The 25,056-nt window shown below is 35.6% G+C and overlaps 2 protein-coding genes across 2 annotated transcripts in view; both read right to left on the bottom strand.

The window, feature by feature from the left end:
- The window catches only part of LOC126818863 (nonsense-mediated mRNA decay factor SMG5), a 45,008-nt gene extending 33,323 nt beyond the window's left edge, over positions 1-11,685 (bottom strand). The window contains exons 1-12 of the mRNA XM_050546478.1: positions 11,489-11,685; positions 10,843-10,941; positions 9,919-10,042; positions 9,478-9,634; positions 9,247-9,348; positions 8,793-8,882; positions 7,503-7,581; positions 4,913-5,038; positions 4,007-4,078; positions 3,021-3,214; positions 920-1,057; positions 466-593 (exon numbers count right to left, since the gene is read on the bottom strand). Of these exons, the coding sequence (XP_050402435.1) occupies positions 466-593; positions 920-1,057; positions 3,021-3,214; positions 4,007-4,078; positions 4,913-5,038; positions 7,503-7,581; positions 8,793-8,882; positions 9,247-9,348; positions 9,478-9,634; positions 9,919-10,042; positions 10,843-10,941; positions 11,489-11,556 (1,377 nt within the window). The 5' untranslated portion in view covers positions 11,557-11,685. The remainder of the gene's footprint in view (positions 1-465; positions 594-919; positions 1,058-3,020; positions 3,215-4,006; positions 4,079-4,912; positions 5,039-7,502; positions 7,582-8,792; positions 8,883-9,246; positions 9,349-9,477; positions 9,635-9,918; positions 10,043-10,842; positions 10,942-11,488) is intronic.
- A 5,060-nt stretch (positions 11,686-16,745) lies between these two features.
- LOC126818872 (piRNA biogenesis protein EXD1) lies at positions 16,746-24,093 on the bottom strand. Its single transcript, XM_056100251.1, has 7 exons — positions 24,022-24,093; positions 22,128-22,261; positions 19,313-19,440; positions 18,791-18,871; positions 17,544-17,657; positions 16,952-17,000; positions 16,746-16,759 (listed from the first exon to the last, which is right to left on the bottom strand). Exons 2-7 carry the CDS (start codon positions 22,246-22,248, stop codon positions 16,746-16,748), a joined length of 507 nt encoding a protein of 168 aa, XP_055956226.1. The 5' UTR covers positions 22,249-22,261; positions 24,022-24,093.
- Between the last annotated feature and the right edge of the window lie 963 nt (positions 24,094-25,056).

The following is a 25,056-nucleotide window of genomic DNA, read 5'->3' as shown; positions in this document are numbered from 1 at the left end:
AACAATATTGTACAGTATCTGATAAAAGATAAACATGTTCTATTACTGTCTATATGTTTAGAAACAATATCTTAAACCCAGTTACCTTCATGTAATAATGAAATTATGTTGTTCTTTTTAGTATTTATATACGGTAAATTAAATGAAATGGGGTTTACCATCCTACTTTTCTGTTCTGACTGGGCTAATGAATATGAGCATATGCCATACAGTGTGCTATAAGTGAAATTTTTGCCCAGACAGTAGCGATACAGTCTACTCTTATGTCGAATTCCAATTGGCGAGGGTTCTTTTAAAGAACCTGTCAGGCCCCCTATCCCTCACCACTGACTAGGGAAACAATGCGAGTAAATCTTGAGGATCTTTCTCGGCCAACACCAGGAATCAACCCAAGACCTGCAGGCTAGCAAGGCAGTGTCTTGTTCACTGAGCCACTGTGGCTCCATATCAAAATAGTCTGCCAACCTTTTTAGAATCTGATGTTTTTTCATGAGTTGTTGTAGTGGGTAAACTGTTATCTGTATCTCTCTGATGATCAATAGAACCACTGTGTGTTTCAACTTGGTCACAATCTCCTGATGATGAATCTTCATCTACATTAAACCAAACAATTGATAAAATTGACTAATGAAACCAGGACAACTTCAGCTTTATTTTTATGCCAAGCGGGATGAGAATGGGCCAAGAAACAGATGTCATATTTGTTTGTACAGTAGGAAAGCACATGATTGTGTCTGATTAGGATGTCAGAGATGAGGTGGTTTAAATGGTGGAGAAAATCTGCACATGGTTGAAGTCAGTAGAAAAATATTTGAATGCTACAAAAAACCCAAACCATCAAGCATCATACTAGATTCTTTGTCCTAAGACCAGGAAAAGGTAATAATTAATGTCATGAAAACATGTTAAGAAAACTCACCTATAAAACTGTTTTGAAGTAATCTATTAGGATTTTCTTTGTCATAGAAAGCAGCTTGAAGTCGTATAACTACATGATTTAAGATATGTGAAAATATGGCTAATAGATAGGCTATACCTGCAGCCACTTGTCTTGATCCTATAAACAAAAATAAACCAGATATCCATTAGTTAATACTGTGTTTCTTTCCTCAAAATTTTAATTTTCATATACACATGTATATAACAAAGATACAGTGGTAAGTAATTGTTGTGATAATCAAGCCACTTCTATTAGTCACTGTTAACCTGGTACTCAAGACAAAAACTTTATTATTGTGTATTAATAATAATATGGAAATTTATATCGTGCACCAACACCATAGTAACAAGATCCCTAGTGCACTTGCAAAGTTTATGACTGATCCTCAGTTTCAAAGTGTAACTGGAACAGATACGTTTTAAGCCCATGTTTGAAAATGTCAGTTGATTTGGAGTTTTTAAGGGGATAATTAGGATCGATTGAGTTCCACAATACAGATGAAACATTTCCAAAAGAATGTCTACACATTTGGTCATTCAAGTTTGGTACGACAAGGTTTTTATCATTTGATCGCAGAGTTCAGAGTGTTGTGGTTTGACAAGCAGATCAGATATGTAATCTGGAGCGGTACCATTCATCGACTTACATGTTAATAATAATATTTCACAGTTAATTTGAGATTTAATTGGAAGTCAGTGAAGTTCATGCAATAATGGAGTAATATGATCCCTTTTCCTGGTGCATTTGATCAACCATGCTGCAGCATTCTGAAAATGTTGAAGTTTGTGTAGGTGGCTGTCTGCGACACCATAAAGGACAGTGTTGTGGTAGTTGTGGTTAAACATGATCAGAGATTGAACGAGTAGCTTCAGGTTATCGGCAGATAGGTACTTTTTAATTTTAGCCAGTTGATGTATTTTAAAGAATGCAGACGATGTTGGAAAGACAAGTTTTTATCTAGAATAACTCCAATGGCCTTGACTTTAGGTGATAGTGTGATAGTTTCACTTGCAATGAAAAGAGTGCAGTCACTGCTGGAGTTTTTGCCTTGTTCCTATAAACATAAATTCAGTTTTGTCTGGGTTTATTTTCAGGAAGTGAAATGTCATCCAGGTATGAATTTCATCAAGACAGTTTTCAATATTGATTAATGTTGAGTCATGTGCGGCAGGCTCAAAAGTAATATACAGCTGAGTATCGTCAGCAAATAGGTGGGGATCATAAGTCGATATTTTAATGCCAATTTGTTCAGTGGTAGTTAAAGATAATATAGAGAACAGGACCTAGGACAGAGTCTTGAGGAACCCACAAAGAAGAATTCTGTTCTCTTAGTATTCACCATTGATGAGCACTTTTTGTTTTCTGTCAGTTAAGTACGACTTAAACTAATTAAAAGCACATTCCCTTAAACCAATTTCTTCCCAAAGCATGTCCAGCAAGTCTATAATATCCAAAGTATCGAAAGCTGCCGATAAATCCAACAATACTATCAAAACAGCTTTTTGTTTGCCGATCCATATTATACATTCATATACATTGTTGACAATTATATCAGATCAAATTAGTGAAATCTTATCATGAAAATATTGTACAAACACATCAGCCAGAACTAATTGTGATTCATAATCAGGTAAGATGCTGTTATTCTTAGATGTATTTAGCAGATCATATGCTGTTGAGTAAAGTTTCTTTGGATCCAATTTTGATTCAGTAATCTTGTTGTAATATTTGACTTTACACACAGCCACCTGGTCATTACAGGGTACTGATCGTAACTATTATAGCAGGAGCACATGGTTATGTCTATCAATACTGACTGACAGTAATTCTGATGATGTAATAATGATCTGTAGGTCATGTTGTGCATTAGCAATTGGCAACAGATAAAGTTCACCTTTAACACAAATCTTAATGCTGATGCTTTTCAACTACTGATGAATTATAGATTTGTTGTTGTTAGGCACTCTGATGTATAATATCAACAATCTCTGTTGATATTTGTATGGAATTTATCAATGAAATCTGTATTAGAACATGAAACAAACTCAGAAGAAATGATTAATGTATGTATGAAGCTCACCATTTTGTTGTAGAAGATGAATTGAAGATATACATGTAACAACAACTTTAAATACCATATCATCATCTAAATACTGTAACTGTTCTAAACTAACATTATCTTCTGACATACTCACACCAGGTTCATAAAACATACAACGATCAAAGTTCTGTAATGTATCCTGACAACAAACCTGCATCTCACTATTCTCTACACTATAATATAATAATCATAAAATCTATAAATATATTGAAAATATTGGGTGTATTACTTTCACAGTGTATCAAAAATCTCAATAGGTATGTCGATATTCAGATGTTTCATACATTGTTCAAAAATAAACAATATGACTGGACTAATGAAGACGGACATACACCATGCAGTGTGGTATGAGGGAAATTTTGCCCAGGCAGTGGCGCTACAGCCTACTCTTATGTATATCGAATAACCACAGCCAAGGGATCGTTTACATGCACTCAGTATGTACGTGGGACCTCAGTTTTTTGTCCCAACTGAACAAATAGACAGTTATCCTTGACAGGCCATCAATCCTGTACCACTGACAAAGGGAAACCACACCAGAAAAATCACAATGAGCGAACCCGCGATCTCCAGACTATAAAAATAAACAACCCAATTGATTACTGATGTATAATAGTGCTCAGGAAATTAAATGCTTGTAAATTGGACACTCTTTTTTCAAAATTAAACGGTCAGCTTTAAACTGGATATAAGTACAAGACTTTATGAATTTTACAAAGATTTGATATGGAATGAATGTGAAAGAAATCACGGCTAAATACACAAGATTAAATGATACCCTGGTTACAGTGGTGACTGATTTGCCAGAAAGGCTTTTGATTTTAAGGCCTACTTGCATATTTCTAGTTCACTAATGTTATCTCTTTCTCTTTGTTTGCCTGCATATTTTTCTGTGATACAATCTCCCAAAACAAAGAAAAAAGTCATTTATTGAAATCTCATGAATTAATAAATATAGAACTTACTGTTTTGAAGTTTCATGCAATATTTCTAATAAATGTACAAATCTTATAAAAAATCTTCTGATGTCTTTATGTCTGCAATATAAGGGAACATGATGTATAAGTACTTGTCAGACCTTAGTTATTGTATAAATAATTTCATACAACCCTTGTTCTGCTCATCAACTCCATTAAGTACAAGGCAGGGGACAACCGAATATAACTGTATAGGCAAAATTAATTGCAATGTGTTTCGGTGTTTTGATATTTTTAACTAAATGCACGCAGAAACCTTGACGTTTTTTATTCATTACTCTGCAGTAGATAGTCATGTGCAAAACATGAGGCATGTACAATATAATTCTACTGTATTTTAGAATCTTTTGCCAAAAGTTTTTATAGATATAATTTAATCTCTTATAAATAATATGTGTTGTCTTGATAATAAGTGGCATTAGTTTTATTAACTACTCTCCTTTATCCTTCAATCTAACCTGGCTGTATTCAAGAAAAGGGGAGGCACCACTTGACAATATGAATTATAAAATAACTCACTTCTAACAGTGCCATCATAAAAGTGAAATTCATCAATAAAGCAAATTCCCCCAAAACTGCTGATAAGCCATGCTGTGGCTATTTGAACAATTCCTGAAAATTTCACGTTGATAGTACTATTAGAAGTAAATTATCTTAAAATACACATATGTCGAGTAGCACCTACGGTTGTGACATGGAAAGTGTTCTCCAGTCACTAAGATGAAACCAAAAACTATGGTTCAATTGAAAGAAACCAAGCAGTTAGAATTCAATGAAGGGAAGGTGGAAAAGCTGCCATCTAGCACAGCACATAGATCATAAGAAAAATCAACCATTTACGAGTCTTGATTAAAGAACATGCTTGTAAAATAATAATAAAATATTTCATCATACCTTTTTTCTTCAGGCCCTAAATCTGTATTTTTAAAATCAGACAATTCCTCATATCTTTTACTGTTCTTTTCAAATAATCTCTTTAAGTTACCTACAGCTCCTTCAAATGGTTTATCACTGGATAAACTGTAATAAAAATAATCAAAAGAAATTTACTCTGAAATACAGTGGACTTTGTCAATTCCGACATCGTATGGGATCGATACAATATGCCGGATTACACAGCATGTCGAAATACTTAATTGCCTCAATACCAGAAGGAAGTATTATTATAATGCACCCTCGAATACCCGGAACTTAAAATATGATAACGCTTTCTGTACATTCAATATTTTATTGCATCATTACACTGCATCTTCTTCGTCTTCAATTGAAGTTACACCTATCATCGAGGCCACATGTTCGAGGCCATATCCTCATCACATTCCGTCAGAAACCCATTGTCGAAATAGATAAAAGGATTCGATTAATTTTGCAAGCGGTATATCGTTATCTTCGCGGTCAAAAGATTCATCAACTGTCAGATACTGTAGGACGGCCATTTGAATACTTAACGACTAATTCCTTCTGTGTAGGTCGTGGAACTTTCTCCAAATCTGCTATAATTTGCTGCTTGACATTCAATGTCAAATCTGTACGGACTATGGGCACGCTTTGCAAGAAGATCACACATTATGAACACATGAATATTATAATGATAGTGATTCTGTTGTTGTTTATTGTTGTTGTTTATTATAGTGATTCTTCATCTCGGCAATTTATATATAATGTTACTGTATTATGCTCACAGATAATTGATTGGTGATTGCTTGTCGGTTAACACCCACTGATTGAAGGACGGATTATCGAGTGACGGGACCGCGGATTCGGAATATTCAGAATCCAGCCTACTCAAAACTTTTTTGGTTGAAGTAATAAGTGCCGTAGTATTCAGATGTGATGTCAGAAATGACAGAGCCCACTGTATAAAACCATAGCTTGCCAGGCTACATAACCCCCACCCACAGCTTCATTTTCCACGATTTAATAAAACTCAGGTGACAGTGGACATAATTCTGAAACTACATTTGCAATATGCTCAAAATCAATACAGTCCATCTTTACCCCAATACTAACTTTTCCTGAAACTTTGCTGAAAATCGGTGAAGAATTAATCAAGAATGTACGTCCATAACTCTGAAACTACTTTAGTGAAAATGCTCAAAATTGATCTGGACCATGTTTAACCCAAGAATAACTATTGGGTGTGGACAGACTGAGAGTAAGACTGTCGCAATTCAAATATATGTCCACATTAACATATGGGTATTGAAAAAAATAACTTTCACAGCAATACATATCTTGCTAAGGAAACTGCAAGAAGTCAAAGCGAAGCACTGGGACATAAAGGATTGCTGTTAACATTACTGCTAATATAAAATGTCTTGGGCAAAAAATAAATGTCTTTTGTGCAGACTGCATGCATGTTTAGCTTGCATTCTATCCTCTAGCCAAGCTCACAAAATTGAGTACCCATTGATTTCAATACTGCCAATAAAACAATTGTATCTACAGTGGACTCTGTCACATCCTATCTCTGATCACTCCGGATTGCTGTGACATCCGGTATGATTTTCATGTCCCGATTTATTTCCTTATTACTTCAGCCAAAAAATCGCTGGTAAATCCGAATTATGTTCCGGATTCCGAAATCAATCAGCCGTCCCGTCACATAATTTCCATTGAATCGACACCGTATAATCCGTACTTCAAACGGTGGGTGTGAAGCATCCAATTATCGGTGAGATTAAAACTCAATGGGTGTGAAGCCAGAAAAGATTAACAAGTAATCACCAATCAATTATCGGTGAGATTAAAACTTTGTTGATTACTTTGATCAGTAAAGCAGTGAACCCGAGTTGTTTTAAGGGAGTGGACAAGATCTACCTGCCAGTCAATTGGTCGGCCAATCACAAAGCTTGGATGACAGGTCCCGTTTACTTTGATTGGCTTGAAAAACTGGACATAGAACGACAGATTATAAATGACAATTGACTGAAGACGGGGATGATGAAGAATATACATTAACGACAGACTTGACCTATTCAAAATTCCTACGCATGCTCAACGACATTAAACACTTCGCACAGATTAAGGACGAAAAGATGATCGCAACAATTCATTTGTTAGAAGATGTTGCCCAGGACTCCGCCTTACGATATGCTTCCGGTAATCTTAACTAAGCAAACTACTTTAAACGATTACATGCATTGATATTTATAAATATATTGTACGCATGCATTGATATTACATGTAAACGATTTTATGAATATATTGTACACATGCATTGTTATTGTTAATTATTTAATATAATAAAATTTTGAAAGTACAGAAAAGTTTATCATTTATAAAGGGAATAGCATTCTGGTGATTCGAAGCTACAATATAAAAATACTTCTGGTTTTCGAAGTTACAGTATTTCCGGTTTTGGAGAAAGCTTGGTATTCCGAAACGCTGTGTGATCCAAATTATTGTAACGATCCCGCACGATGTCGGATGTGACAGAGTCCACTGTATATGTACATCAAATAAAACAATGTAACTAACATACCATCTAATATAATGATAAGCAGCTTCAGCATTAAAATATCTTGATCCACTTAATGTACCCAGCTGATTATGTGGCATACCTGAAATGCATAATTAGGAATTTTCATATAAAATTATGATATGAAGGATTGAAGATGGAGTAGGTCTAGACAAATTGGATTCTATAGGTAGAGGGGGGGTCTTGAAATATGCTCTGCATCATTTGTATGCAATTTTTTAAAAACAAATTATATTGGCAGATTGGTTACCACTAACACATATTTTGCTGGTAGGTGGGTCTATAGTGAACCCTATTCACTATGAAATAACCCTGAGTCTATCCAAAAATTCAAATGGAAGGTATTTTAAAGTAGCTAAGTCTCTAACTCAATATCATCCAAAGTCTTCAACATTGAAAACACGAATTATTTGTCAATTTAAATCAACATTGATGTTGTGATCTTACCGGGAAAAGATGGGTATCTGATATCTAATATTTAAGACAAAATAAATATTTTACCATTGGTACACGAATCGTGTACCACAATGCATTTCAGTGCCATTTGTAACAGGGGTCTCAAAGAACCAGGCTTGACATATTCCACAAGTCATGTCAAACGGTGACGACATATTCTTATCTGTAGAGCATGCGCAATAAATAATACCGATGTAGACTGGAATAACCAGACACTAGAGGTTGAGACTTCTGGCGTATTTTGGCGAATATAACTGACTTCAAATATGAGTAAAAAGGGAAAGAACTGAATGTAAATCAGTTTACATTCATTCATCTTACATTATTATATGCGTTGCGACCCATTTGTGGCAATTTCTAGGTCGCAAATATTAGCGATTATGCTCCTTTAAATAATCAACAAATAGTTAGTTTCAATTTTTTTTTTGAAGTATTTGGTAAATATTTATTATTCTAATAATGCCCACTTTTTTAAAATAGCCCAAACTCTATATAAAGTCAACCGATAAAAAGTAGCAATTATTTACATTTGAAATGAATGCTGGTAAACTGAAAAAAATAAAACGCATAAATACTCCTGAATGTTAATGACATCAAAATGGTAAGTTTATTTTATATTGTCACCATTCCTTGATCATTCGGTAACAATCTCAATATAGTTCCAGATATCTGATGCCCCAAAACAATTACTTGAGGCAACAAATATTAAATGAAACAATGTTATCCACTAAAATACTGATTAGTGTGTGTATGATACACCTCTACTTCGTTTTAATAGTAATGAAATGGGGTTTAACGTCCTAGGCACTTTTCGGACTGGGTTAAATAGAAAGATACCTTGTTCTGGTAAAAGTATAAGAGCTTGATAGTAATATCTCTCCGCTATGGAACAGCTTACACCATGATCAAAATCTTGCTGATAACGAGCTGGAAAAAACATACACAGAAATTTCACACATTTACATTAATCAAAAAAGTCTTTTAAATTCACCAAAGCTTAGAGCAATACAGGCATCCCAATATGACCAGTAGGAGAAACCATATCCTGCCTCATGCACTGCAGCAATAACTAACCTGAATCATAACAATGTTGCATTTGTACAGTACTGATTTTCACAAATCTTTACAGAAAACAGTAGTTATCCCACCCATCAAATATCAGAGAAGATGAATTCCCATAAAGGTTTGAATCACATCCTGTAAATGAAAAAATGAAGGATCAAGATGAGCCTCCCAATTTGTTGATTGATTAATTTCTTGGAAAAAAAACATGCAATAATGAATAACCCACCTATATCTCCTAGACAGATCAGACATCTGTGACAAGCTTTTAATGCCCAGTCTTGAACATTCTGTGATATTTTCTTACTGTTTGGACTGCTGGATTTCTTGGCTAAAATATTATGGCATCAAAAAATTATAATACAAATATGAAATGTGGAATTTGGGACAAAACATAACATTCAGTTTTGAATAATGATGTAAAATTATCTTATATCTATATATAATAATTGAAACTCACCAAATTTAGAATCTGCTACGATATGAAAGTCAAGAATTCCAGCTAGATTAAGACTATATTCTTGTTGTAGTTTAAATAGTAGATGTTGATAGTAACCCCAGGCAGATGCCAGATGTGATCTATAAGCTGTTTGTAGTGAACTGTGAGGTCGAAGGTGCTAAAATTACAAGCAATATTTATACTAGATAACAAATTCTTTTCTTTTAACAGTGTAATCAATTATATAGCCTATATGTAGTAATACTTAAATTTCAATGCCTAAAAATATACCAAACTTCTGGTTTACTTCACGATGACATAGAATCAATCAACAGACTACCACAGCCTGAATCTAAATATTTTTTGAATAATAATTATCCTAAGAAAGTTTATGTATTTATTAAATTTACTGTCTGTTATTTAAATGCCTGTAATTTACTGTTCGGTGCAAGAATAATTTACCTTTCTATTATGTTTAATGACTTGTATAATATCATAGAAAACTTTCCTCCATAAAACCTCTTCTGCTTTCCTTCCATATTCACCAGGATTATAGAACATTAACCTTTCACAATATTCTTTCAATCTACATGTATAAAGAGATCGTGCAATATGAAAAATAATCTATCTTTTTTTCTTTTACATGGTTCTAACAATTACTCATTGTCTATAATTGTTTTTTTTTTATTTCATTAAAATGTCATATATATAAATCTAACTTTAGTTAAAATATTTAATGCCAAAACATTGTTGGTTTGTTGTTAAATAATTCGAGATCTGTACATGGGGGAAAGCTTAAACTAACACATTTGATAAAACTTAAAACACTCATCATCAGATTTTATAGGCCTTCTGTGATCTAAATGTAGGCCTATCTATTGTTGATAATTTCAAATTATGATGAATCAGTTGATAACATGTTTGCAATGAATAAAAATTCTATATATCTACATTTCTGGAATTAAAGAAAATACATTAGCATTACTTGCAATCTGATTAAAATACAGATAATGTTTCAGTTTTTAATAATTGTTCAAATTTCATAGTATTTGTCTGCCAAGACAATATGATCTGAAAGAATTTTTAAATAAACAACATTCCGTTTGATGTGTGATGATGAAATAGTCTGAATTTTAAATGTAGCTTGAGATTTGCATGAGCTGTGCACAGAATTCTGGGAATCACCTATTTAGAGGTTGAAAATAAAATAAAACATTAACAGGCTATTTATCTAATATCACATAGATATGATCTCTGATGGGACCTCCAATGAAAACCAGTCAGATCTATAAAAAGGGGAAGCCATCAAATCTGTGAATTTTAACATTTTAAATCTGTTTTTTTTATCAGATTGCAGATACTTGATTTCATATAAACCAATCTTACTTATTCCGCAATCCCACACTTTCTTGAGAGAATACATCTCTGTAAGCTTTCTTTTGTTTAGTTATGTCATCTAGCTTTCTTATTGCATCCAGAGCATATCTTGAAAATAAACAAATAGAAATTTCAGAAAGAAAAACAGGCAAGGAATCAGAATTGGTAGTAGAAAAACAACAATCGTAAAAGGGTCACACACTGTTTCAATAACGAAGCCTTACTGTCACCCCCCTGTACAAAATGATCTATGCCTATGAGTATGAGTGACATAAGCTCTTCTAGTTCTATGTCAAAGTTTGTGAGGACTTTAATTTTCAAGGAGATAACTTTTTTTATTATTTGTTGGGATATTTAATTGTACAATGGATTTTATTTAACCAGAGGGTATTTGAAACACGTAGGTAGGATTTTAATAACCATTTTTAAGTAGATCTAGTTTGTTCATAATCAAAGAAATTTGTTTGAAATACAGCAACTTGAGTCGAGTTTTGACTTTGTGATAAGAATATTTTCTGATGCATAGATATCTTGGCTCAAAGATCATTTGACAATGCGAATGTATCACTGTCATGCATGTATTATCTGAATTCTTAGAAAAGTGGTGATTTATTGAGAAACCGGAAAAATAAGAAAAACAAATATGGTAGTCTACTTGTAAACTTTCTTTGCTTTGTCTACGTCCGGTTTTGTCTCGTTGCCTGCACTTGACGATTTCTTCATCGCTTTGGGTTCTTCTTGTTTTTACAAACCATTTCAACCTCCTAACAATCGAAAAGAGTCTACATTGTGTTAAATAACCGAATATGTCCCTTGTTTCACTTCTGAAACTTCAACAACATGCGCCATGTTTCTAAATAGTGTCACGTGAGGAATGAAAGTTCCGGTTAATAAACAGGTTTCAGACCACACAATTCTTTCTTTTCTCAGTCCTCTTACCGTCCGGTAGTGAATTATTATTGAACGAAATGGTGTTTAACGTCCCACTTTTCTGCACCGACTGACCTAATGAAGACCGGGAATTATCACTCAGGAAAAATGAAATATCTTAGAAAATATTGTACAACAATCGGACTGCGCATCAATTTCAGGAACTTTACTCAGTAATTAAGCTAGAAATGATAGGAAACCGCATTTAAATTTGCATGCCAAAGTCTAGGGAATACAAGTAGACTATCCACGATACAAGAATATGCTATGTAGTCCATGCAACCTATTTCTACCAACGGACGGCTGTAGATACTGTGTCTCGTGTGCCAAAATCCGTTGGGGGTTGGATGGAGGAATGGTTAGCACGTGCGCGCCGTATCATAAGGTCTGTCATTGAATCAACTGGCGTGGTTTCGATTCCCAGTTGTACATGACAAGGAGTAGGGTCGCTTGTCCAACCCCTACGCGCAAGCGAATTATTGGAATAAAGTTGAACCATGTGTTAATCCCGAAATGACCTAGTTTGTGTCGAGTGGACGTTAACCCCCCCCCCCCCCCCCTCTCTCTCTCTCTCTCTCTCTCTAAAATCCATTTCCGGTTTATGATTATTAAAACTCTCAGAGTTATGTATTATATACTAGATCATTCGACAAAATTAGATTATTTCAGAATATTTAATATAAGTTTTTGAGTAGGGAACTCAGAAAGGGACTGCAGATGGCGGTCTGTGCTAATAAATGTTGCCTTGCATGGTCAGGTGCGAAATCGTGTTTTGATATTCGGCTTATTACACATAGTTTAAAATCTGAAGGCGTACATTTGTCGTCGACGAAGTAACCATATTGGAGATCGATTCATTGATCTTTACATTCAAAGCATGATTTCGGTAAAATATTTATAATCAAGTGGCAAAATCCGCGTTGATTCGGAATACCGAATCGCGAGAGTCTTCCAGGTTCCGACCCAATACAGATTCGGAGATTCGCGAGAATTCTTATACGCCCACATTTTCATGTGGACGTATGTTGTCGTCGCCCCTGTCCGTCCGTCCACAATTGTTTGTGGACACTCTACAGGTCACAATTTTCATCCGATTTCAACGAAACTTGAAATATAGGTTTATCTCCTTAAGATCTCGGTAATTTTCGACATTCGCATATATCGGACAGTAACATCCTGAATTATGGCCCCTGATTGTACGAAAAATCACGATTTTATTAGCTTGTGGACCCTATGGAGGTCACAATTTTATTCTGATTTAAAAAAAAACCGTTGACTATATCACCGATACACCTTATAAAATGACGGTTGAGATCGAATTTCGTGAAAATCGGACCAAAACTGCCGGAGAAAATGGCCACCCCTCGAACGCAGACAGTGTAAAAATATGGTATATCAAGGTTGATGAAACTTGTAATACAATCATGTTTATAAACCAAAGATCTTGTTTTCTTTCGATATTCGCGCATATCGCATCGTAACTTCCTGAATTATGACCCTTGACTGAACGAAAAATCGCGTTTTTAGCTTGTGGTCCCTCCTAGAGGTCACAATTATTAACTGATTTAAAAACCTGTTCGAACATATCACCGTTACACCGTAGTGTTGGTTGAGTTCGAATTTTGTGAAAATCGGACGAAAACTGCCAGACAAAATGGCCGCCCCTCTACGCAAATAGTGTAAACATCTGGTATATCAAGATTGGGGTCCCTCTAGAGGTCACAATTTTGAACCGATTTTAATGAAACTTGAAATACATGTTTATAACCCAAAGATCTTGGTTTATATCGATATTCGCGCATATCGGATAGGACCTTCCTGAATTATGGCCCTTGATGTTACGAAAAATTGCCTTTTGTTTAGTTTGTTGTCTATCTATCTCTTGCAAAATTTGTGCGTATCCTGCCTGGCAGCCGCTGGTTTGACAAGCTGACGTGAAAGAAAGCAAAAGTTTTATATTAATTCACATTGATCAATACCATCCAGGGTTAATGTATACATTTATGTAAACAGAAAAACTAGGTTTTAAAATTTCGGGGCAGGCTGCGTTCAGAGTTTATTTAACTGGGTGGTTTGTTAAAAAAATAATTTATTATGATGTAAGTGGATATGTATATTGATAATATACATCAACATTAATCATTGTATATTTATGACCGTGTCTAATTGCTGAACATAAGTGAAATTTGAATTACCTAATTGATTATTTGTAAATTTAAAGTCGTTGTAGAATCAAGACAATTTGCCAACGGAGTGATCTGAGTCGGGCTAATAGCCATTATACTTTATACCATACAAACCTATATTTGGTTATAATATGCCTTTCGACCATAGAAATTCTTTACGTGGAGAGAACAGAAGACAACAATTTAGTGTAAAAATTAATAAGAAAGAGTAAATCTTTATGTATTTTGGTGTAATACATAGTTTGCACCCATGTGTGTAAAGATATTGTATGTAATGAATAGTACACCACTAAAGGTAAAGTTTTACAATACGGGAAGTGGCAACTTATCTACCCGTTCTCATGCATCCTCATAGGCGTACGGGCCCGATGGATGTTTGGGGACAGACCTGAAATGCCCGACAAAAATCCAGTCTTCAGACGGCGGCGCCGGTCGTCAGCGAGCGCTGAAATCTCGGGGCTTACATTGAAGGAGCCTGTGAATACAGCAACCTCAATGTGGTCTAAAAATAGCCCGAATTCCAAACAAGCAATTAATCATTTAGTCCACGGAGCCTCCCTCGATCGTTGCGGGGTATGCAAACTAGGTCATTTCGGGACTAACACATGGTTTAATTTTATTTCAATAATTAGCTTGCGCGTAGGGGTCTTTAGCACTCGGGGGAAACCGGAGGACCAGGAGAAAACCCACAAGGTTGGCTTAGATGATAAACGTCATATTTTTCGACGGTCCATGATATTAATTATACTGTCTATTATGAAAGACCAAAACAGAATGGAGGACATCATATTATTTGGGATAACATACAAAGTAACCCTCAATATTTACACATCTTACTTAAAACTCGTGTGAACGCATAGTAAATTTATGAGCAAAAATGCATAAGAGCAAATTTGTATATGTAAATGTTGTGCATGCGAATAGATCTTTAGAATATCTGGTCTGAACAATAAAACTATTTCTCAAAATTATTTTATTACATGATGTCACGAAATGCATGTATATAAATAATCACATGAAATAATGAATACATAAAAAAGAATAAGTAAAATGGACAGTTGATCCTTTTGACTTTATGTAATACTGTATAAATAATTATAGAAGACGTAAAAGAGATCGGGTAGTATAATACTTATTCGGGTAGTATAATACTAATTGGCATATTAACAAATTATTTATAAATTAAACATACATTATGCAAGAGCTAAATAAATGTGCCTATTGCAGGTCTTTCTTTAGGCCTGATATAAACTATTAATTATACATTTATTGACATGACAAGACCATAATCAACTCTCGATGCCATCGGATATCTCCGATATTTAGTAGATTAGAGCGGTCCAGCCATATTTTGATTTAATTTAAAAATGGAGAAGCGAAGCTTAGCTTCGAACAACCAGTACCGTGGTTACAATTAATGCACACATCGTGTCAACCTTCATTTGAAGGCTAATATCTCCGCTCGGAATAGAGTAATTTGAATAAAATTTTCAATATATTCATTTTACATTATCTATTTTTGAACTACTATAGCAAATTACAAACAAATAACTACAAGGATACAATAGCAAGTTACAACATGTTAATATAATGACTGAATGTAATCTCGATCATTGCAGTCTACACTTCGACTGTAATGTTTTGTTGTTTAAACCGCAATTCGTCGTCTGTACCTGTAGTCTTCCTGCCCCGCTGGCTGACAAAATATCAGGATTGATAATTCCAATTCCAAATGCGGTGACAGAAGTCGGTAGTGTGTGTCCGAGTGTTTTACTTGACAAATTGTAGGCCACGAGAAATCAAGATGTTGGCGTCAAATAATCCTTTACACTTACGACAGAAAATTCTCAAAGACTATAGCCTATACAGTATACAGTGCTCCCGAAAAATGCGAACAGTAGGCCTATAACCAGCCGTTTTTTTTTAAAATTTGAAATACCTCTAAAACAATGCAATGGTATTTGTGCATTCTACACACACATACAAATTCTAGTAAAATGCATGTTTACACGAATAATAGTTTATATAATTTGTATTTGTTTATTTTGTGAGGTGAATATGAAGATAGTTTGTTGGCAATGATAAACTGGTTTTAGCAGTTGTTAATGAAACCGGAAGTGAATATTTGTCAATCTGTGGAACGTTTTCCGACAATGGTAAGTTGTCATCTGTGCTAGCGTTTTCTAGTTCTTGTTTTCCTTCGTGGTAACCTAAACACCTAGAATAAACAAACACAAATGTTGTTAGATTCAGGAAATATTTACTTTTAACTGGCAATATCTGTTAATTGATTTTAAAAGTAGGCGGAGTGAATACTACTGCCCAGGCAACATTACCTATTAAGTTGACAGAGCACTTAGAGTCAATACTATCAAATATAATCTATAAGAGCTCCCAATGGTTATATTACTGAGTCGAAGCCTTTCAAATTGAATATTTATTTCAAGAGTACTTTGTACACGTAATGGCATGTATAACGCACTGCACGGTACAGTGGGGGTCACGGAATCTACCGAGGAATCCCCGATTGTTAGAAATACATGTTTACAATAATCATCATTATCTGCTCTTGCTTTCTTATTACGTAATGGTGATGTTACGTCATGTGTTTTAAATATATGCCCCGCTAACCTACCTTTTTGTACCGGTACGTCATTAGTTTTACGCTTGGAAAATAACCCGAAAATTTAACTGTATAATGTGACGTATAAATCAGGCAGTAACGGTAACACATCGCCAGCTGCTGTATTTAACATATCACTAGTCAAGGGTCTACGGCACCATACATTTCTATCTTCACAAAGCAGTCTCTGTAAGAAGATGAGGTCAACAAAATTGTAGGCGACATACAAATATAATATTAAATGTCGGAAATGTCAAGATAAATGTGTCAATTTCGTTCCTATTTAGAGTGTCAAGTAACCAAAAAACACGAAAGTAAGGGAAGGTGTGATGGGGTTTAACGCCCCCCTTGTCACGCACAAGCGGGGAATCGAAAGCACTAGTCAAGGGTCTACGGCACCATACATTTCTATCTTCACGAAGCAGTTTCTGTAAGAAGATGAGGTCAACAAAATTGTAGGCGACATACAAATATAATATTAAATGTCGGAAATGTCAAGATAAATGTGTCAATTTCGTTCCTATTTAGAGTGTCAAGTAACCAAAAACACGAAAGTAAGGGAAGGTGTGATGGGGTTTAACGCCCTCCTTGTCACGCACAAGCGGGGAATCGAAAGCACGCCACCTGACACATTTCAGGACTAACACATGGTTCAATTTTATTTCCATAATTCGCTTGCGCGTAGAGGTTTTTAGCAGTGGGAGGAAACCGGAGGACCCGGAGAAAACCCACGAGGTTGGACATGCGGCCCTACTCCTTGTCAGGTACAACCGAGGAATCGAAACCCCGCCATCCGACTCAATGACAGACCTTATGATACAACGCGCACGTGATAACCATTCGGCCATCCCCCCCCCCCGCCACTTGACTGAATGACAGGCCTTTTGGTCTAACGCGCATGCGTTACCCCCCCCTCCATTGTGGTACGAGAACCTTTCGACCCAAACAATAAAGGAAGAGTATAAAGTTACCTGTAATTTAATAGATGGTGTATATCTTTCTATATTATATCTCTCTAATAGAGCCGGTAATGTTAATTTACGTCTAGGAAGCCCTCGTTTCTCCATTAAATCTGCATACTTATCCTGTTGCGAAATTTATAAATAAAAAATATGTAATAAGAACACGCTGTTAGAATACAAAATGTGTAATAATGCGGATAAGACGGTTAAAAATGTATAATAATACGAACGTCATACACGATTCCGCTAATAATTCTCAAAAAATAAATATGATCACTCGTGTTTCTTTTTAAAGATACTGTCCCACAAAAGTATTTATCAGGCCCCGAGTTCACAAAGCATTCTCAGACTAAAGTTGAGAATTTGCTCAACTTTCAATCACTGTTTATGAGAAATATCTTTGATGCAGAAACACAAAACTTTGCACATAGTTTCTTATTGATGTATCTCATACATTCAAACAACAAAATTATTATAAAGGGCTATATTTTAGTTAAAATAAGGTGAACAAGTTTGAGTAAATTCTCAACTTAAGTCTGAGAATGCTTTGTGAACTTGGGGCCAGGTGATTATTACCAATAAAAGTATGGCAATTTTGGTGTATATGGAAAATAGAAACATCCAATCCTACTAGAAAAATACTCGATTCCCTGGAAAACACTAATGGAGGGCACACAGAACAAAAATGTGAGGGTTTTCCTAACCGATAGCCTGACGATTATGGATGTCTGCTCGAGTGACGTCAAAGATTGCGCGCGAAGATTGTCTGATAGCTCAGCGTTAGGGGGCGCATGATCTATAATGTTGATAAACTTGATGGTGAGCGGATTATAGGAAAAAGTGAGAGACTTAAACTACAATAGTTTCTGAGATAAGAACCACGGAAAAGACGTGGGCAGTGGATAATCCAAGAATTTAATTAGACTTCGATATTTATGATAAAATTTTAATGACAGCGATTAAAGACAACATCGTCTTGTAAATGCAATGAATTCTCCTCCGGCTTCGCACCCGTTGCTTGGCACCACGTCAGCCAACTCACGTAACACAAACATGACCTCTTTTAGTAGATTTTTATAGCTTGGAGAAGATTTGAAACCAAATTTTGATAGATTAATTAGTTTGAATATGTTTTAGTCCAAATTTATCATCAAATCACCTAGTTTGTACCTGGGAAAGTATCTTCAGGAAAATATCGCAATATCGGTTTTCATTTTAATTTAGTTTACCAGTAAGAAAGAATGTGTTCATCTTACCTGAACATCAAAAATATGTTTCAGACGAATTTTAAATTGATTATATAAACATTCTGCCTGTTTCTTACTATCATGAAGAACCTAAAAAATATATAGGAATACAAATACCAAAACAACGTTACAATCTAACAACCAATGCTGTTAAATCAACTGCAGTCGTTTATAGGTTGTAATATTTGTGCACACTGGACAGTTGCCAGATTTAAAAAGGGGAAAATTTAGGGAAATGAGCAGCAGCATTACGATAATAACCAAAACTCCTGTATCATTCATTTAAGCTCAAATTGTACGTTATTACTTGGTTTCTCAAATAACACGGCCGTAACTCATTTTCACAGTTTGACTAGAAATCTACAACCCCACACCCCACTTCACAAATACGTGTTCGACTTCGGTACACATAAACGGAAATTTTACGGTTCAACTCCATTGGACTTGCGTGTTAGTAACTTTACCCACACTTCCTGAAATCGGTTCCTTTTCAAATCCCGCGTGAAATAATGATCGTAAATGTTATCTAACCTTTATATTATCAACTGATTCTATTAACCTAACAAGACCACCGTTTAATACAATATTGGGATCAGCTTTGATATCAAATATATAAACTCTTCCATCAGGTGTTGATACAGTTACCAATGTTAGTGTGCCTACAGAAAAAAACAAAGGTATGTTACATGGTACCTATAATAAAGAAAATGCGATGAGGACACTCCTTATCATATAGGATGATAGGTCTACTACCTTAAATTACGCTCGTATATCAATCCATTGATGGGTCTCATTTTAATCCGATTGAATCCAAGCCGGGAGAGATAGTCTGGAGTCTCAGGGCGGTGGGGGGCTTGGGGCGGTGGGGTGTCCATCAAATGGGCTCAGAACCAGACCCAACTTTTCTAAAGTATTTTTTTGCGTAGAATACGATGCCGAGTGGTAATCAGTCCGCCGTTGGGGAGTTTTCGAGTTATTCGGTGCAAAGGTCAAATGAGGTCATTTACACTGAAAGTGAATACGCAGCCATTCTTGTATCATGAAAACATGCTGGAAATGATCGAAACTAATCACTCTTTCAATAAAAATGTAAACTTGCTAAATTCACCATTGTTCTCAGTGACCCCGGAGAACTAGGTCATTTCGGGACTAACATATGGTTCAATTTTATTTCAATACTTCGCTTGGGCGTAGGGGTCTTAAGCAGTGGGGGAAACCGGAGGACCCGGAGGAAACCGGACAGACAACCCAACTCCTTGTCACGTAGGTTACAACCGGGGAATCGAAACGGCGCAAGTTGATTCAATGACAGACCTTATAATACAGCGCGCACACGCTAACCATTCGGCCATACAACTCCACTTTAGCTTTAGTGGGTCTTAGCACCGTACGTTTACTTTGAAATTTCGAAAAAGACCTTGCAGAACAGGACCAAAAGAATTCGATACCCGTTTCTCAGCGATTGCTATATAGATAATGTCTGAAAAAACAATTGAATAGTTTCATGATTGGACCTCAGCCTGCAGGCCGTGTCATAAAGCCTGCCAAACTTCCCCCCGGTAACATTTACCAATACGGCATTTATATCCCGTGACCTATTATGTACAATGCATGCCGGTTTTATCTGTTTCCATGTTCCGGTGAAATTTTCATGAAAACTCATAAAAAATTTCCAAACTTTTAATCAGGTCGTCCGCTACGTTTCTGGTCACATATTAACGTCGGTTTTCCAAGTGGCCTGCAAGCTGGAGTCCAACCATGAAATTATTCAAAAAATTTTCGAACAACAAGTTCAGTGCCGGACAGGTGGACCCAGTCTGGCACTGAACTCGTTGTTCGAAAATTTTTTGAATATGCATTGTACATAATAGGTCACGGGATATAAATGCCGTATTGGTAAATGTTACCGGGGGGCTATAAGCCTATAAAGAAAAAATAGAAAGAAAAAAGAAAAAAAGAAAAGAGAAAGACAGGGGAGGGGGAGGAAAGAAAAGAAAAAAGGAAGGAGAGGACAGGACACAGGACAAAAAAAAGAAAAGATAGGAAAACAATGACTGACAAACAACACAAAAAAAAGAAGTGTACTACAAGGAAAGAACTTTGTGAGTTTGACCTCATTATACCGAGAACCGTGTAATTCATCTTTTAACCTCTACTTAGTTCTTCATAAGTCAAAAATTTGCCTTCTGCTTTGGTCTGAAATGCTTTAAAAATGGGTTTGCGGTTGTCAATTTTAAAAATTTTCCTGGAGGGAGAACACCCCAAGACCCCCCTTTGACGGTCGCGCACCTTCTGCGAGATCGTGACGCGCCTTCGGCGCGTACTTGTGTGGGCCTTGGTCAATGACCTGACAGGTGGGCCTTTGGCCCACCAGTCCGGCACTGAACTAGTTTCGTTATGTATAGCAATCGTTGCGAAACTAAATCTGAGATATTTCGATTTGAGGGTTTTTACGTATTTTTGAAATAGGTTTCGCGACGTGTTTTAGTCCTGTTATGCAAGATCTTTTTCGACGCTCCAAACTAAACGTACGGTGCTAAGACCACCTCAAGATAAATTTTATTTTCCTATTATTAATTAGAACAGGTTTCGCTTTAGTTTTTTATATTTTACGTTGACATTTATTGCTTTAAATCGACCTGGTGCAAAAACGGAAGATTTGACCTTTTTACCTCCGGGGTCACAAAGAACAAAGGTAAATTTAGCAAGTTTACATTTTTATTGAAAGAGTATTACTTTCGACCATATTCAGCATGTTTTCATGATTTAAGAATGACTGCGTATTCAATGACCTCATTGGACCTTTGACCCCGAATATCTCGAAAACGCCCCAACGGCGGGCTAATTACCACACGGCAGCGTATTCTACGTAAACTTTTACTATAGGTCTGGTTCATAGTTCAATTTTATTTCAAAAATTCGCTTTTGCGTAGGGGTCTTTAGCAGTGGCAGGAAGCCGGATGACCCGGAGAAAACCCATGAGGTTGGACAGGTGACCCTACTCCTTGTCCCGTACAAGCGATGAATCGAAACCACTCAATGACGGACCTTATAATGCTACGCACATGCTTTAACCACTTGGCCACCCCGTATAGACTGTATAGGGCACTACCGTCTAATCTTTCAAATATATCGTGGTTTTATTATCTAAACATCAGATCGATATGTTGCTATGCAATTATAAACTTGAAATTGGCAGCTTCAGAAATTATAGCTACAGTATTGTCGTCTTCATTACTCCGCATGGTACAGAAAAATAGGTCGTTAAACCTCATTTCATTTCTCTACATTCTTACGAAAGGTTAACAATAAAGCAACACATTCTAAATACAATTTTAATCATTACCTCTGGGTCCGATGTCTGTACCCTTGCAGTTGAAGGTTAATAAGGGCTGTTCAACTAGAAGTTTATAGACAATTCTTTCAGCCGCTGTGACCGTGTTTATTAGATGGATCTGTGATGGCATCTCGCTGATTCATCTGAAACAATACAACACACCCGTCTCCAATTACATTTAATTGCATATTTGTGTCTTCGATCTGTTCATTGGTTTGTTAGTAGTATTTTGTACATAAAATCAGTTTTATCGCATCTTACAATTGATTTAACAAACCCTTAGACGAGTAATCGACTTAAATTATCTTTAATGATATTTACTAAATTGGAATACAGAAATGGGGAATGAATTGGAAACAACTTATAGTTTATGCTTCAGTGTATGTTATTTTAATGTTTTTATACAGTTGTAATTCATCTAATCTGACATCAATAACAGAGTATTATCGATTACGTAGATGAGCCGAACCACCGTCTACTGTAATAATGAATAAATCTCACATTTAGATGGTAGGCTATCTATGATTAATCGATATCATGTATTATCAACTGGAAAGAAAAGGGGTTTAACAATATTTGGTCATTTTGAGAGTAACACAATTGTTTTTCTTTGTAGACGTGTGCGTGTCGGGTATATCTGGTTGCGCTGACAGTATAAAATACTCAGTATTTCTCGAATTTGAACTTCCAAAGTATACTGTACGTCAGTGCATGCACCCCTAATATTAAGGCCATATACCGCGGGTTTGTTTATTATACCATTCGAACACAGGTTACACAGCTATAAAACACACTCTTCTTATTGGATCGGTAATTTTGGAATCGGACATAAGAATTGGAAAGGTTCTTCTCGGTCAGTTGTGGGATTCCAACCTGGGAAATCCCGTATAGTTCTACTGAGAAATAAATCTCTCATTAACACGGTATTAACTAGAGAATCACTGACACGGGTTTGCAACATATTAAGTATATATTATTTCAGCTCACTCTGTATACATATTTAAAAAGAGAGATAGGAATAGTTTGGTCCTGTATTTTATACAGACGTGTGTACTCAATAAATATAATATTTTATCAGGAAACTAAGGTGGGTGGGGTCGTTCTATCTCAAATAATGTCTGTCATATTTCGTTATATTAGAGTTTGAATACAGGGTGGGTCATATTTTCAATATAATGCCATGTTCGCTCAAAGTCCTGTAAAGGTAAAACTGGGGCGAGGATCGTATTTTAAAAAAAAATCATTAGCAGTATTGATGTATTGTGTCTGAACATTTTCATTTTGTACCGCTAACGTAACATCACACCACAGACGCGTTATCTATTAATAATTTATAGATTAACTATAGAAAGCTCCATAAATTATTCATCAAAGATTACCACAGATAGACATTATGTGTCTAATTTAGACCTCCTTATTCGACTTACTGCAGATGTGAACATTCTGCATGGGATGCATGGGTGTGGAGATAAAATTAGTTTTAAATATTTTGTCTTCAAATTGTTAGATACTGTATGAAATTAATAACATTGTTGGTATTTCTCTGCTACAATGTTATGGGATTTGGGTATGGTCTTTTATTTTCTATTATAAGCTTAGATGGTTAATAGCCTTGAATGCATCTACAACGGCAGGGCTACGTCCTGGTTCGACCGAAGAATTTCAATTATGAAAAAAACAACTTTCTGTTATAGGATATTGTAGTAGTCTACAATATCTACAATGGACATAGCATGGGTCGATCAAGGACTTAAAATATATATATATAAAAACACATACATAATAAACAGTTCATCTAAAATAAAATATCGTTTAGCATTGTATTCATATCATTGTCGCTATTCATATTTTGGTCTAGAATGGTTTACAGTTGTTTCTATAAATACTATTGTAATATACTTACCTAGGAGACGCGCTTGACAAGTCAGCAATGAAGGCGTAATTAAACCATGGTGACACCTTTCCAGGTATGAGAGTAAAATGAAGGGAGATAATACTAAATTGATTTTGATTGACTGCAGTCCATTTCGGTCAAAACATCGAGTATCTACAAATACTTGTTGAACAAAAGTCAAAGAATAGCACTGAAGTACAATGTTCTGATATTGCTAAAGGTGACAAGTCTTTAACTCAATATCATCCAGTCTTCGACATTGCAAACAAGACTTGTTAGTCAATTTAAATCAACGTTGTGTTGTCATGTTAAAGTTAAAAGATGGGATCTGATATCCAATATTTAAGGCAAAATGAAAATTTTAAAATTGGAATACGAATCGCGTGCCTAAATGCTTTCGAGCGCCATAATCAAGCGACTCGATGAACGAGGCTAAACATATCCCATAGGAGAATGGGTTAGATCTTTTTGATAAGGCCAACTTCAAGTTTGGTCAAAGGTCACGAGATATAAACAGGGCTAGCGCTAATCCCATCCCTAACCCTAACCCTGGACTTAGCACTAACGTTTAAATTAACCGTAACCTACAATTTCAACAACAATCTCGTGCCCCAACCTTATTTACCTCTCAGCGACCATGACGAAAATTGAGTTGGCCTTAACAAATAGATCTAGCCCAGGAGAATGCCACCGGCGTGGACTGCCATTGAATGTAAATCACTTTATATGCATTCATATTATATTATTATATGCGTTACGACCCATTTATGTCCATTTCTAGGTGCCAAAGCATAGCCGTAGCGAATTAGATCCTAAAATATAAGTCGCATTAGGCCTACAGGGTATATGTATATTTTTGTAGGCATTACAGGAAATAATATGTAATTTTTGTACGTATTACAGGATATATGTGTATTTTTAGTACGTATCACAGGAAATAATATAAGGCCTATGACAATTTTTCGGGGAACAACCAATTAGGTAATATATGAAACCCCCGAATCTCTATACTCGATGAATTGATAGAAATAAAATTGGGTTAAG

The sequence above is a fragment of the Patella vulgata genome, chromosome 4 (genome assembly GCF_932274485.2).
Source record: "Patella vulgata chromosome 4, xgPatVulg1.2, whole genome shotgun sequence".
Classification (NCBI taxonomy): Eukaryota; Metazoa; Mollusca; class Gastropoda; family Patellidae; genus Patella; species Patella vulgata.
The sequence above is the reverse complement of the archived record's forward strand: the minus strand, read 5'-3'. Positions and strand labels throughout refer to the sequence as shown.

Bases quoted from the DNA above. Each gene is read 5' to 3' on its own strand.
- LOC126818872 (XM_056100251.1), bottom strand. From the start codon at position 22,248: ATGCCATCACAGATCCATCTAATAAACACGGTCACAGCGGCTGAAAGA. The intron at 19,441-22,127 runs GTAATGATTAAA...TTTTTTCTGTAG, and splicing joins TACAGACATCGGACCCAGAG to GCACACTAACATTGGTAACT. The intron at 17,658-18,790 runs GTAAGATGAACA...ATTTCGCAACAG, and splicing joins AACATATTTTTGATGTTCAG to GATAAGTATGCAGATTTAAT.